The sequence below is a fragment of the Lates calcarifer genome, linkage group LG13 (assembly GCF_001640805.2).
Source record: "Lates calcarifer isolate ASB-BC8 linkage group LG13, TLL_Latcal_v3, whole genome shotgun sequence".
In the NCBI taxonomy this organism is placed as follows: Eukaryota; Metazoa; Chordata; class Actinopteri; family Centropomidae; genus Lates; species Lates calcarifer.
Genome location: NC_066845.1, coordinates 27,035,119 through 27,050,154, shown reverse-complemented (window position 1 = coordinate 27,050,154; position 15,036 = coordinate 27,035,119). Strand labels below are relative to the sequence as shown.

The window sequence follows — 15,036 nt, the reverse complement described above, 5'->3', positions numbered from 1 at the left end:
AGCAATTTAAAAAAATTGTCATAATTTCAAAAAGTTATAATTTTTTTCAAATCATAAAATCAATGAATCAACGAGCACTTAAAATCAAAACAAAAAAGTCCAAATGTCAAATTCAATACATTTCTCTTTATTATTATTATTCTTATTATCATAGATATTTTTCAAAATTATGTTCTTAATAAGATAAAAGCAAAATGCACAACACGTGGACGTCATTCAGCGTCTCTTTGTTTATATATAAAAACAGATATGAACATGGAGAATGATTAGAGGCACAACGTTCAGAGACATTAAAGTGCAGCAATCAGCAAATGTTCTGCATCATGTACACGGGGGGGGGGGGGGGTTTGGAAACATCTGACTGCATCAGTTACTTTTTCGCTGACGTACAAAGACGTTTTTTTAAAAGCTTCAGTCACACGTTTGTTAAATCGCTGATGTTCTCTCTGGCGGCCATTTTGTCATCTTCACGTCCCACAGGAAAATTAAAACACGCACCTCATCTTTTCAAAGCTTAAAGGGTAAATTTTTCTGATGTTTCTGGGTGTAATTGATTGATAGAGACGAAAATCGCCCGTGTCCGTGTCAGCAGACGTCTACTAAAGTGCTTGTTTTTGTGTCATTATGGATAGGATTCCTACAGCTTTTTATTAAAAATCCTTTTAGTTTAACCAGAAACATCTCTCTATATCAGTACCAGACTCCACTGACAAAAACAGGGATTTAACCAGGAGCTGCTGGAATCCCACTGCCTCCATCTGTTAGTGTGTCTGTGTTACTGTGTGACTTTCAGTGGTGGAAGAAGTAATCAGATACTTTACTGAAGTAAAAGTTGTCAAATGTTAAATGTACAACAACTTTGTAAAAATAAATGGATGTTCTAAAAATAGAAAATTTAAGATAAGTTCTGAAGACAGAGTTTGGATGTTACCATGGTTCCTGTACACAGTCAAAAAAGCAGAAAAATAATTTCTAATTTAAATTCAAAAACAGATTTGAAAGCCAGAATCTTTCAGATTTCAGTCGTTTCTGTAGTTCAAACAAATCCAACAGAGTGAGACGTCTTTTCTCTGGAGGATCTATGGTTTCAGCAATTAAACTTTCCTTCCAATCAGATCAGTAATCGAAGTTATTCATATTTTTGAAGCAGGGCCTTCAGTATTTGGCTGAAATATATGTTTTTGTATCTAAAGCCATCGGACGTAGATTAAATCATGTGATGAGAAGTGACGTTGTTCGAGAGAAACTTTCCACTGCGACGTGAAGACGTGAGGACCAGAGAGACAGAGCTGAACTGGAGGAGGATGAGGACGAGTCCAGTAACAATAACAACAACGTGGTGGATTCAGGGACATTCAGTAACAACTCTGTCTGCAGAGCTTCAGACTGACTGTAGAAAAATATACTGTAGGTCCATCTGTCTTTGTCTGACATCTTCAGCGACAGAGAGACAAAACATGAAGCGAGAGTAAAGTCTCAGTCGAGGAGTTTGGTTCAGAAACAGAAAAAGCTGAAGATAAAAATAATAATGAGGCGTTTTAGAGATGAAGACTGAAATCTGAATTTTAGAGATTCTTCTCTGCTGCATTAAAGGACAAATCTGCTGTGGTTCTAGCGTGATTGTGCTTCATGAAACTACACACCATCATCTACCTCATCTTCATCAGGACGTTCAGGTGTTTCTGTAGCTGTGACGACATTAATGCTGTGTTCAGTGTCATGCTGGTTGGTGGAAAAACACCAGGAAGCCGACACAGAGACTAAAGTAAAGTCCTGGTTCCTTTTTTTTCCTGTTTCTCAAGCCACCAGGGGGCAGACATGAGCCAACTTCACCAGGCAGGAGCTTGAATTTCCCACACATCTGATATAATTTGAACGCAGCACATATCCTGTTTATAATAATTAGGACCAAGTGACAAACGTGAGGATGAACAAAGATCTGTTTAAGGTGATGATGGATTAACGTAACATCCAGAACACTGACTGACCTGGTATTAAAATGCAATCTGTATCTAGAAACGTTCACACCTGTGGTCGTATCACGGACCTGCAGATCCTCCCTTATCTGGTAACCATGGTAACCAGACCTAGGTCAAGACCAACAAGTCCTAAGTCAAGTTTAGCACCTGTTGTTTTTGTTTTGTGTGATTTAAGGTCTTTGGATCCAGATCGCATCATTAACACCAGTGTAAACGGGTCAGTCCTGACTCGGCATGTGATCCTGTAATGTGAGTAAATACGTTGGAGGTTTTGCATCTTTTAGCTCAGCTGCTACAAATCTCCTGTCCCTGCTTATCAGTGGATTTTTTTGGAATGTGGTGGTTTGACCTCTTAAAAACTCGGTAAACAGAAGGCAAAAGTAACAAAAAAAGTCAAAGAAAAATAAAAAACATGGCACAATTTGGTTCTCAACAACCTGCCGACTCCCCTCAGATCGATTCTGTGGTTTGATCTCAAAGTAAAGACGACGAGAGCGGAGCGTTCGCTGCACAAACGAAGATCAGACCTTCAGGCCTGGACTGGAAACAACACATTCAAACTACATCAGTAACTCGGGAGCACTCGATTTATCCGACCTGGAGTGGAGGCAGGCGGGTGGGGAGGAGGAGCACTTTCAGATCAAAACAGCCTGAAAATAAGTAACAGGCTAAAAACACGCTTCAAGTATTTAAACACAAGAAGAAGAGACGAGGAGACGTCGATAGAAACTGGAAATGATCTGGTGAAATAAATAAACGCGTACGGAGTGTGAGAGAAGTCACAAAGAAAATAAAAAGGTTTTTTGGGTATTATTTATTCATTTGTGCTCTTGATTAAAAACAATTTATCAGCTTCAAGGTATGAGCTTCGTCTTGTGTGCAGCCCTCACACACTCATCGTTTGATCTTGGAGATCAGTGAGCATCAGGTTTGCTGCCCTCTACAGGCGGAAACTGAGAGGTTGAATACTAAACCCGAAGTTCAAAACCGAGAGCTGCGGTTACTTAATCAAGAATCCAAATGAGTTCATGGCTTCAGTCAAAGGCCTGAATGACTAAATCAGGAGCACAAACGAATAAACACAATTTAATTTTCCTCTTTTTGACATCTCTCAGCCTCCGTACTCGTCCACCTAACAGCACTTCAAACTGCATAAATTAATTTCCTAAATTCGTCGTTATTTCTGACCAGACGCTGTTTTTTTCTCCTCGATGTGGAGAGGATGATGATGTCACAGCCGGAGGTCGCACATGCTCAGTGTGGCGGCCATGTTGTCATGGTAACAGTTATCCACAGCAAAGAAATCCAGCGTGTAAACTATCAGTTTGTGGAGACTGGACCTGGAGCCGACACTGCCTCCTGCAGGTGACAACTTACTGACCTCACTGTCCTGTCCCTGTTCTTCTGTCCCGGTGAAAAGTTTCAGTTTGAAAACAACAGTCTCTCGTCTTCAGGTGTGCGATGAATTCAACACACCTCCACCTCAGCAGGAGCGTTTGATCTCCTGACCTCTGCAGACCTGACGGGTGGAGTTAGGTGCAGCAGAGGGAAGGCAAACTGACTGCAGGGTGATCAGGCGGCAACCAGACTGACGGCTGTGACGAACGAGTGATTTCAGAAGCTGCTCTGAGAGATGATGCTCACAAATGATATGTTTTCACTCGAGTCTGGTCCTTCTCCTTTCACCTGGGAATCATTTCGTTTATGTTAAAATAAAGTTGCTATCAGAGCCCTTCTCTGTCTGACCTTCAGGTTAATGTCGTCTACAGCAGCAGATCATCTTGTTTGAGAAGCTGGAACTGGAGAATATTTGGCATTTTTGCTTGTCAAACAACCACAGTGATAAATCAATCACCAAAATAGTTGACTGATAAAAATCGACTCATTTTATAAAACTTTGACACCTGTCGTCCAGGGAAGTTTGCTTCAGTCTTTTCAAAAACGACAGCTCAAAAAAAAATTGATGAGTAAATTGATCGCACGGAAGAAACGCCCCCGGTGTGAAAAGACCTTTAACGCAAAAATATAAACTAAACAATATTTTTAAAAGGCTTAAATTTGATCTGCTGCAGACCAGGTTCTGGTTTTTCTTTTTGAGTTTCATGGTGACAGACCCTGACATGTACGTGCTGTCAAGCTCCGCCTTTTTCTCCACGTCCAAAACATCAAACTAAAATCAGCTCGTCAGTGTGGTTGCCGCCTAACGTCACCTGACGTCACCTGAACAGTCTGAATCTGAGGAAATTAAAAAAAGTAACTTTAAAAATAAAAGCTGACACTGGTTTATTTTGGAGGGGGGTGGGACTGAGGCCTCAGTGCCGTGATTGGCCGAGCAGCCCGGCTGTCAGTCACATGCTGCTGTCCTGTAGGAGCGGCTCGATGTCCTCTGCGTCGCTGGTGGGCGTGGCCTGAGGGCTGGCGCTCTGAGCGTGCCCGGCGGCATTGGAGGCGGAGCCACTGAATTTGCGGCCAGAGCACGTCTTGATGTCGGCCGAGTGGTGGTGCTCGGGGATGAAGACGGCGACGAGGAGAGCGAGTAAGACGGCGCAGGCTCCGAACAGGAAGGGAGGACCGGGGATGACCGACTTCTACAGAGACGGAGACAGATTATATCATGAAAAAATATCAAGACTTTTATTTTGAAAAGAAACCAGAACAAAGCTTCAAGGCCTCAGTTTCCTCAAAAACTTAGTGGGTGACGTTCAAAACCAAAACCAAGCGGAGCCTGAAGGACTCTTCAGGTCTGGGTTCAGCAGAGCTGTGGTGTGTGTTTGTGTGTGTCCATGAGTGTGTACCTCTGTGTTCTGTGTGGGTCTTCCTGCCACCGGCTTGATGTCGTTCAGCTCCACGTTGAACAGGAAGAAGATGAAGCCGTAGAGAGCCGGACCCAAACCGTTACACAGACCTCTGATACCTGTGATCATCCCCTGAGCCACACCTGAGCGCGCACACACACACACACGAAATGGTAAAGATGGCTTCCTGCTTTCCTTCAGACAGACAGGTGGACAGACAGACAGGTGCGCTCACCTTGTTGGTCAGGTGATGCACTGTGTGACACCAGAGCAGAGACTGCTGGGAAGGTGATGGACGACATGGCTGCTACTGTTCCTGCTGCCCACATCATCCTGAGGAAGATAAACAACAATAAAACTATCAATCACCTGGATGTTAACGTGTTAAAGTATCAATATTTTATAGATATTATTGTCTAAAGGTGCGAATGGCTGCACGTGTAGAAGTTTATCAATGATCGAACAGAACAGAAAATATTAAATATCTACATAAATGACCTCAAAATTATTTTAAATCCTACATTCACTTCACAGTGAAAACCTGATTTCAGTGACACCAGGATCAGAGACTGGACTCACCAGGGCTCGGAGCCGAAGCCGTACCAGGCCAGCTGGAAGAGCTGGAAGCCCAGACCGAGAAGGACTGTGTTCTTATTACCGATGGTCCTCATTAAAACACTGAAGAGCACAGTCTGACACAGAGAGGACAGATCATGGTCCATGACGTACGATGAAGCCACAGATTCACATATTATTCTATAACCACACTGTCAAACAGACCGAACTGGTTCAGTACCTGAGCGACGATGGAGAGGATTCCCACCATGGCGATGAAGGCAGCGATGGCTGCAGGAGAAAACTCAATCACCTGTAAACAAACAGAACAGACAAAGAGTGTGATTACTCTCACTGCCAGTAGGAGGAGACAAAGCTTCGGCAGGTCTCAGGTTAGAAATAAGATAATCCTTTATTATTCAGTGTCGCAGCAGCAAAGATAGAAAAGGGGAAGATATAAACCAAGATAAAATATCACAATATATTTAAAAACTATAAGAGTGTGTTACCTGTCTCAGGTAGAGGAAGAAGCTGGAGTACTGTCCGGCCTCAGGCAGGTAGGACAGGAACACTGTGACACAGATCAGCAGCACTGTGGTGTCTTTCCCAACACGACGCAGAGACTGAACACACAACACAATCAGCTGTCAATACTGATCAATAATCAATCAGACACATTCACACACAGTCATCCTGGCAGTGATACCTCTACTTTATTTTCTGCTCCGTCACTCTTCCACCTCTGTTCAGAATTATCTTCCAAACAGTTGTTTATTCACCTCTGTTGTTTGTTGTTGTTGTTTTCTTTTCCTAATGACTGTTTGTACCCGTGTGTTTACTGATGACGTCTCTTACGGCCATTTACTGGCAGGATCCACGTCCTTACTGAGTTTCTCCAAATCAAATCTAAAAACTCTGACAAACGTTAAAGTGGGCGTTAAGGCTGAACCTTATCAGGATATTAATAATATTTTTACCTATTAGCGTTAATCTCAGCAGGTCTGGACATATCTGTGCTGAGCTTTAAAAAGTCTGCTCCTCACATGTGGGGGTTGCCTTTAGCTTAGCTTAGCATCATCGCAAAATGAACTGTTGAATCCTGTCTGTGGTTGAGACGACCTTTCGTATTTAAAAAGACTTTTGAAGGCTTTAAAATTTGAAGTCTTAAAGGATGTGTTGTACCTCCTGCTTCGACCTGTAAATAACTGGAGGTTCTACTCGTTGTGTTAAAGGACAGAGTCTGTTTTCTGATGACAGATCATCCGTCATGAATATTTCAGTTTATCACTGAGAAGATTAGAGCTGAAAACCTGCAGAAAATCAGATGATCTACAAGACAAACAAACTGACTACACAGCTCTGGTGTGATGTTCCATTATCAGCACTTTCTTTTGTTTTTTCCTCCGGGGCATCTTTGACCTTCTGTGTGACAAAACAAACTATGTGTGACCTCTGACCTCTGACCCCTGTGGTGTCTCGGTCTGGGTGAACTCACAGCGAAGGGGTCGGCCTGTTCCCAGGAGATGGGGAAGCCCCAGGACGTCAGCCTCATCTTGTCCGGCAGCGACTCGGGGACGACGAAGAACACAAAGGCGATGTCGGCCACCGCGATCACCGTGGCGATCAGGACCACCAGGCTGTCGTCGTACTTGTCCGACAGGTAGGCCCCGATGGCCGGGCTCGTCACCAGACTGGCCGCGAAGGTCGCCGAGACCTGACGACACAGAGACGCAGGAGGACAAATCAGTGCTGTAGAAACAGATATATCACCTTTCCTGTGCCTACATTACCCAGAATGCAACTCAGCCACAGAGTTGGGTGTGTTATGTTAGTAGGTGCCTGCAGCAGAGATGAGAGGGGGGATTTTTTTACTTGTGAAACTTGTCGTCTTCAGACCCGACCACTCTGACTCACTCGACATTTAAACTAAAAAACTGTGGGTAAAAAACTGAGCTCCTGTTTTCTACATTCACAGAGGGAATCGTTTATTTATTGTTTTGTGTTGTCATTGTGCTTTGACCTTCAGGGCCACCATAGAAATATCTTAAAATATACATTTTTGATCTTTAACGTGATGATAACCAGTTAAACTAATCAAACTGCTACTAAAACCAACTCAAAAGTCAAGGCTTCTTCTAGAGCCACAGCTTTTAACTGTTGCACAAGGGGAAATGAGGAAACACCCACATGTACACACACACACACACACACACACACACACACACACACACACACACACACATATATATGAGACACGTCTCTATTGGTCTCTGAACCTCGACATAAAGAGTCCAGAGTCCTTTTTTCCTCGAACTTCCTGACCTGCCCGTGGCCCTGATTCACTGCAGATCTCTATAATGGCAGGAAACAACATGACACAGCTTCAGAGCAGGAGCTCCATTATACTCACACAATATGCTGTTACAGTAAGTACACAGTCTGCTCCATTATGTCGACATAATGATATAATATCTAGTCGGGTATCAGAGCTGAGAGCCACTTCAACTCCAGCTCCGACTCTAATCTTTAAAACCTGGGAAGTCGCGGCTTCTTTGGTTTTTTCGTCTGAATTCTGTCGCTCTGTTAAACAGCTGAGAGACGAAGCTGAGGTCACTTCCTGTCGTAACGGCCGAGGTGACGCTGAGCGACCTAGTCTGCAGTGTGAAGCTGTGGTTACCAGGCCGTAGGCTGTGCTCCTCTCGTGCTCCTCTGTGATGTCGGCGACGTAGGCGAAGATCACCGAGAAGGTCACGGCGAAGATCCCGGAGACGGAGATCAGGGCGAAATACCACCTGCACACAGACAGGAAACAACACACCAGGTGATTCACACTGTAACTCAGACTGAGTCACTCAGAGCTGATTCTGTCGTCTGAGCTTCGTCCAATTCAACGAGGACCAAACGTAATCCTGTCTGTATCCTGATCTTCAGATCCTTTAACATGAAAGCTTCTCTCTGCTGCACTGACCTCGGCTGTGCAGAATTACACAGTGAAACTTTTTTAACTGATGAACGACAGTCTGAAGATTTCAAAATAAAACTCAATCACCTCATGAGTTTCTGCAGAAAGTGAACCTTCTGTAGATCCTGGGAAACTGGCTTTGACTCAAAGTAAATTTATTTTGATCCGAGGGTTTGTGTAACGTGATGTGATGAACCATGTGACTGATCTCAGGCCTGATATCAGCTGACCTGATCCTGCTGCAGTGCAGTCTGCAGCCTGAAGTCTGACGGCTTCAAAACTACTTTAAAATAAAAACTGAATTTCTGTCTGATGAGAAACAAACAAACGGAGACCTGGTTATTGTTTTCTTTGTGATCCAGGAGACAACACTTCACCTCTGCTCGTGTTTCATGGCTGATGAACAGAGAGCAGTTTGAGAGGGTTTTAATGCTGCTCACATGAAAAGCATGTGACCGGTCAAACTCCAGCAGTCTGAAGCCTGAAGCTGCTGCAGCGCCTCAACAAACCCTCCCACCTCTGACAGATCAGACTGCAGCTGAAACTGACCTTTAGATTCATTAATGATTTTAGTAAAAACATGTTGATTCCTTCAGTCGTCTAAAACCCAAAGAGATTCAGTTTATTTTAACAGAAACAGAGAAAAGCAGCAAATCCTCACAGTGCATGAGCAGGAAACAGATTTTAAGATTCTTTGACTTGAACTTTTACTTATTTTCTGTTCTTCGATTTCAATTAATCAATTAATGACTGAAGTAATTCATCAAGCAAAAAATATACATAAATAAATACATAATCTATCGTTAAAATAATCAACAGGTTAATCAATGATGAAATAATCATCAGCACCAGCATTAAACTCTCTACAGCACAGCCGACACTTTTCATCTTTAGTAGAAGCAGTAACGTAGTGTTTGCTCTGTAACCCGAACTGATCCGACGTCAGTGTTTCTGTTTGGATTATTTCCAGGAACTGACGGAGCGTGACGGAGCGGAGAGTCTGACGAACAAACGCTAACATCAGTTCAGTTCTGAGGAAACTTCAAGCAACAGTGACTGTCATGACGAGCAGGATTCAGATTCAGACTGAGCCTCGCTCCTGTGGAGGAGGAAGTACTCTTTACTCAAGTAAAAGTAGTAGTACCTCAGAGAAAAAAATACTGTAAGGTATAATAAGCAGGACCATCAACCAGGTCACATCACTGTCTCTGTCTCTCTCGTCGTGTATTATTATTTTGGAGGATTTAACGTTTACTTCAGGAGCTGGATTTACTTCTTCTACCTTAACGTACATCAGTTCCTACTGCATCGACTCTTAACACAGATAATTATCGTCTCACCAGGGGCTGATCCTCATGAAGGGGATGGGGGCGCAGGTGAAGAAGACCGTCATGAGGAGGAAGGACCTTCTGCCCCAGATATCTGACAGAGCACCAATCAGAGGCGCCGATAGGAACGACAGGAAGCCCTGCACAGGAACACAACATGAAATCACACAGAGTCATGAACAGTTAAACAAAACCTCCAAACATTTGATGGTTCCAGGTTCTTGAATGTGAGAATTTGATGTTTTTCTTGGTCTCACTGTTGTTGTTCATTGTTTGTTGTTGTGTTTCTTTATTTTTTGGCTGGAGTTAACGGCGGCTGACGACGCCGGCAGCAGCCCGGCAGCAGACACTCTCCACGCCCACACAAGGTGCTTGTTTAAATCCTGTTTTCTAACAATTGTCTCGTGCTGATCAGTTGGTTTAAGTATCTCCATCCACTTCCTGTCTACACTGCTTGAACTCGTGTGAACAAAAGACCCATAATGCAATGTGTTACTGACATCACAATCCTGAACTCTATCATGAGAAGTGTCTTAAGAAGCACATTACAAATAAAATGTATTTCTAGTATCTTTTCATCAGTAAATTAGTTTTTTAAGAATTTCAAAATAAAGTACGTTTGATTTTCCTGCACTTTAATTTCTTGTCATTTATACAGTGTACAGATTTTATTCAGGATTAAGTCCTGGTATCAGATAATCTGAGGTGTTGAGTCTGTGTGACAGCAGCTGTTTGTCCTTTTATCATATGTAAAATAACAGGTTTAGTTCTTTCTCTGTTTGTATGATTCATCATCTCCTGTTGATGAAAGACATCTCACCTTCACTCCCTGAACCAGGCCGTTCATCAGGAAGGTGTGCTGAGGAAACGTCTCATGGAGGACCTGAAAACAACAAGAACAGAAGATTAACATGTTGATAACTGTGTCTTCTTCCTCTCCATCTCTCACTCATGTTGACTGACAGTGGATGATGTCTGATGGTATCTAAATGAGTCAGCTGTGTGACTAATGTGACTGAATGCACCGTAGAAACATGACTGAATGTGCCTGTTACACTGTTCCTCTTTTCTTACAGACTGAAGCATCAGGACTCAGACCTGCAGCTGAAGGACAGAACAGGACAGAACAGGACAGACTGTCGCCCTGACTGATGTTCAGAGCTGTTCAGTTACAGCAGTTTCATTAAACTGGGTCACACACAGTTAGATGTGTGCGACACGTTCAGTCTGATCTTAAATGAAATCATTACATTGTGTTGTATAATTTAGAATTCCAGTAACTTTGTGTTTATTTAATCTGTCCTTTAAATTACTAATTTATTCAGATATTTACAGTGAACATGGTTTTATTATGGAAAAAACTGTTAATGATGAACTGAGATGAGTGTAGCTTAGCTTAGCACAGAGGCTGGAGGCGGGGGATTTCCCAGTTCACCCTGAGGAAGGTGTCATGGCCGTCAGACGTCTGATGCTGTGTTCAGACTCACAACCTGCTGCCTGGGTGAGCAACAAAGGTTTCTGTGCAGCTATAATCTGCTATAACTGTTTTAAAACCAGACACACAGAAAGTCTGCTGTAAACTCTTTTGTCCCTGTTGGGATCCTGTAGGAGCGATGACACCTGTGATCTGATTGGTCAGTAGTTGAGCTGTTGTTTTGATCTGATCCTCTGAGGTCAGTGAGTCGGCTTCATGTCACAGGAGAAACCTGAGTTAATCCTGCAGATATCAGGATCACCTGAGGATCAGGCTCCAGGTGATCGACCTTCAGATGCTCAGCTGACGTGTGGATGTGGATGGTTTTTGTTTACTCACGGTCAGCATGGGCGTGGTCAGCAGCCCCCAGGCGAAGAATTCCAGGAAGATCACCACCACGGCGTGAGCCACTCTGGCTCGGCCTCGGCCGGGCTGCGGCGAGAGAGAGAGAGAGAGAGAGAGGAGACAAACATTAACTATTCATCTGCAGGAGTTAACTCACTTCCTGTTCAATCTGAGGAAACTAATGAGTGTGTCCTGCTACAGCTCAGACAGGAGGACTGTACAGATACATTAGGACACCACAGACCTGACCTTTGACCTCTGCTGTTTGTTCTCATGTGGATGTTTACTGTTACTGTTCTCATTTTAAGATGCACTGGATAAGAGTTTAGAAAAGCACTTCAAAAGCAGCAGGAAGCCAGGTCTGCAGTCATGTTTTTACAAATGCATCCACTGATTTATTGGTTTGTTAACGTAGACGACATTAATACACACGGCTGCTAAAGGGCTGTTCATTCAACACAGAGGCAAACAATAAAAGACAAACAAAGCAATGCAACAGGAATGTTAATGCATTATTTAACACGATAATATTTTCATGTCATTAAAACTGATAAAGTATGTGTTGTGTAAAACATCTCAAATTATCTGGTATTTGTGCTCAAAGTCTAAAAAACAGGATGATGGAGCTGTTATTTTCTGTTTCTGCTGAGCTGTATGAAGAGGAAGTCGACGAAGCCACAACCTCAACAACTTCCACAAATGTAAAAACATAACAACGTGTCCAGGTAGAAAAGGCCTGTGTCTGAAATTACAGTTACTGTGCAGTTCACTACATTTACTGGACATCATTTTATTTTAGTGTATAAATTCTATGCCCTCCAAAAATAATAAAAGAATCTAGAGCAGCAATAATGACAGGTTTGAACAGATGATGACTGTTGTTGCTTCAGGCCGAACTGTTTTATCATAAACAAAATCAAAACCCTAAACAAACGTGTTTTAAATAAATCAGGACTAGTGAGGAATAAACAAACTCACCAAATTAAACTGAGATTAAACCAAAATAACTAAAACGTGCTGATCGTGTCCTGGTGTCTGGCAACAGGAAATTATAGGTGACAATTAAAAAATGATTGTTTCAGTTCATCATTTCATTCACTATTCCTCATTTCAGCAGCTTCAACACATTAAACTCAACAAGGAACTCAGACATCAACTCAGTGTTGTTAAGACACTGAAATAATAATAAAAACCTTCACTTTCATTTTGTCTCTCACTTGCCCAGCTGTGTACAGGTGTGGCTTCACAGGTAACAATAAGATGTAACCGTTTCTACGAAAGACAGATAACTGTAGTGATAAATAAATAATCAAATAAACAGTAGAGTCCATTAGCAGCAGAATAAAACTAGTGCTCATCATGTCTCATGCACAGTGAGCTGCAGACCAAACTCTGTTCAGAAATCTGTCGATTTCAGGTGAATCTCTTTGGATTTTAGACGAGACACATGAAAATGTCACCTTTGACTGTGGGAACTTGATTAACCAGAACAATAACAGATTCTTTGGATGTGAAGCTGAGCTCATGACAAACAGTCCAGTGGAAGGTTTTATTTGGATTTTACAGCAGGATAAATGCCACGAGCCGACGCAGACATAGTTTGCATGGAGCCTTTTGCATGTAAAAGTCATATAAATTACTTTGCAAGCTGGTGTATGATAGTAGAGGCCAAAACTCAGTCGCTGTTTAAAACTTTCCCCTTCTGGCTGACTGAAAAGACCCGCAGAGAAATGGATTACACGCAAATTTATCACGAGAAAATCAGCATTAACACAGTCAGCGCTGTGTAATCTTCCTCTATACACATTGATGCATCTGTCAACAAACAAAGCATCAAACTAACTACCTGTTAATTATTAACATGAGCTAACTAGAAAAGAAAGAACTAGTTAACTACAACTCCCCTTAGTTGTAGATGTCTTGTACTGAACAAAATATGATGTTTGTTTTAATTAAACTACCTGAAGAGATTAATCAAATTGTACTGGCAACTATTTTCATAATAACTTCTTTTTCATGTAAAAATACCAAATATTTCATTCTACCAGCTCTTGAAATATGATTATTTAATGCTTTACCTTTAAATAATATTTATAATTTTTTAGTTTAGACTGTGGGTTGGATAAAATGAAGATAATGAATAGTTGTAGTCCTTTAATAAAGAATTAGCGCCGTCTTATCCAGCTGTGTCTTTAATTTCTGATATTTATTGATATTATAAACATCATAAATAATGATATAATAGATGATAATGTGTAATAATCTGCACTGTTACTCTGACTTTTAATACTTTACGTGCATTTTCCTGAGTAAATTTGGTAACATCTACAATACAGAACTTTCTCATGTAATTAAGTACTTTTGCAGTGTTAGTATTAGTACTTTTACTTCAATAAAGTATCTGAGTACTTCTTCCATTACTGACAAACTATCTCTAGATCTTAAACTTCCATCCTCTGAACACAAAGGACTGACAGCTCATGTTTGGACCCGGAAAACATTAAACTAACGGTTAATTCTTAACGTTTAGCTACAGTAAATGTGCTAACTAGCTGAGGGAACTACTTAGCTAGTTTAAGTTAACTAACTAAAACGGAAGAATTACCTACCAGTCTAGCTAACCCTCTGAATTAGCTCCTAGTGTTTGTCTACGGGTAACGACGCCAAACTGATCAACTAAACGTCACTAAATGTCGTTTTCTAACCGTTCGTTCGTTACCGTTCGCCAACTGTTTGTTTTTATTTTAGATTTCCACGCAGACGAGCGTTAGCCGGCGGTGCTAACCGAGTTAAGCTAGCAGCCCCACTCACCGAGCTCCGGACCAACATGATGTCGTTGGCCTCGGTCGCTGTTTTCTCCCGGTTCATCTCACATCTTGCCGTGACGATTTTCACATCGAGTCCGCGTGTCCCGGCATCCTCCTGAGGGTTCTCCGCCTCTTCCAGGGTGTCCCGCTGCGTGGATTATAACTACGTTTCTGCTGCGCTATCATGGACTTCGGCTGTAGTCGACTCGCCACCGGAGCGGTAAACTGTGACCGGAGCTCAGCTTTCGTTTTTACCTAAATTCCTCTGCTCTGATTGTAATTTAACAGTTTGCTACGGTGGGTTTTATCACCAGAGTCTCCCGGGTGAGCGGCGCTGTCTCACATCGGTTAAATGTCGTTTAAAAGTGATAAACACCGCCCTTATGGGTAGTCCCCATAAACATATCGAACGCATGTCCGCCGGCGCGCGGTGCTAGCTGTTCCCAGATCAGTTTTTCTTCCGAATAACTTTAGCTAACAGCTAACAGCTCTGACTCTGGATCAGCACATACGTTAACAGTCATTCCTGATCCGGTAAGCGCGCCCCCTGCTGAGCCGCCGCCCGCACTACAATGCAGTGAGCGTTTTATTAACTTAACGGTACGCAGGGCGCGCGAGGTCGGCGTGTTGAACGTCTCAGCGCACAATAGAGACCGAATACTGTTTGTGTTTAAACGGTTCTGCTGTCACGGCTCCGCCAGGGAGAAAAACGGGTCATCAGAGAGTCTCTGTATTTGGCAGGAAGACCCAGCAGCAAACTGCGCTGCCGACATTCTCCCGGATCACTATTT

The 15,036-nt window shown here is 42.6% G+C and overlaps 1 protein-coding gene and 1 long non-coding RNA gene across 2 annotated transcripts; one reads left to right on the top strand and one right to left on the bottom strand.

Moving 5' to 3' along the window:
- Positions 1-106: 106 nt before the first annotated feature.
- mfsd14bb (major facilitator superfamily domain containing 14Bb) lies at positions 107-14,924 on the bottom strand. The gene is made up of 12 exons (XM_018664193.2): positions 14,250-14,924; positions 11,433-11,525; positions 10,440-10,502; positions 9,632-9,759; positions 8,007-8,121; positions 6,825-7,043; positions 5,839-5,952; positions 5,571-5,642; positions 5,354-5,466; positions 5,010-5,107; positions 4,775-4,917; positions 107-4,567 (listed from the first exon to the last, which is right to left on the bottom strand). The coding sequence occupies exons 1-12, from the start codon at positions 14,304-14,306 to the stop codon at positions 4,328-4,330; spliced, it is 1,455 nt and encodes a 484-aa protein (XP_018519709.1). The 5' UTR covers positions 14,307-14,924; the 3' UTR covers positions 107-4,327.
- On the top strand, positions 7,051-9,625 carry LOC127143178 (uncharacterized). Its single transcript, XR_007814432.1, has 3 exons — positions 7,051-7,755; positions 7,921-8,150; positions 9,262-9,625. It is a non-coding gene; the product is annotated as an uncharacterized LOC127143178 (long non-coding RNA).
- Positions 14,925-15,036: the final 112 nt, after the last annotated feature.

Bases quoted from the DNA above. Each gene is read 5' to 3' on its own strand.
- mfsd14bb (XM_018664193.2), bottom strand. From the start codon at position 14,306: ATGAACCGGGAGAAAACAGCGACCGAGGCCAACGACATCATGTTGGTC. The intron at 5,643-5,838 runs GTAACACACTCT...GTTTGTTTACAG, and splicing joins TCTTCCTCTACCTGAGACAG to GTGATTGAGTTTTCTCCTGC. The intron at 4,568-4,774 runs GTACACACTCAT...CCGTCTCTGTAG, and splicing joins GACCCACACAGAACACAGAG to AAGTCGGTCATCCCCGGTCC.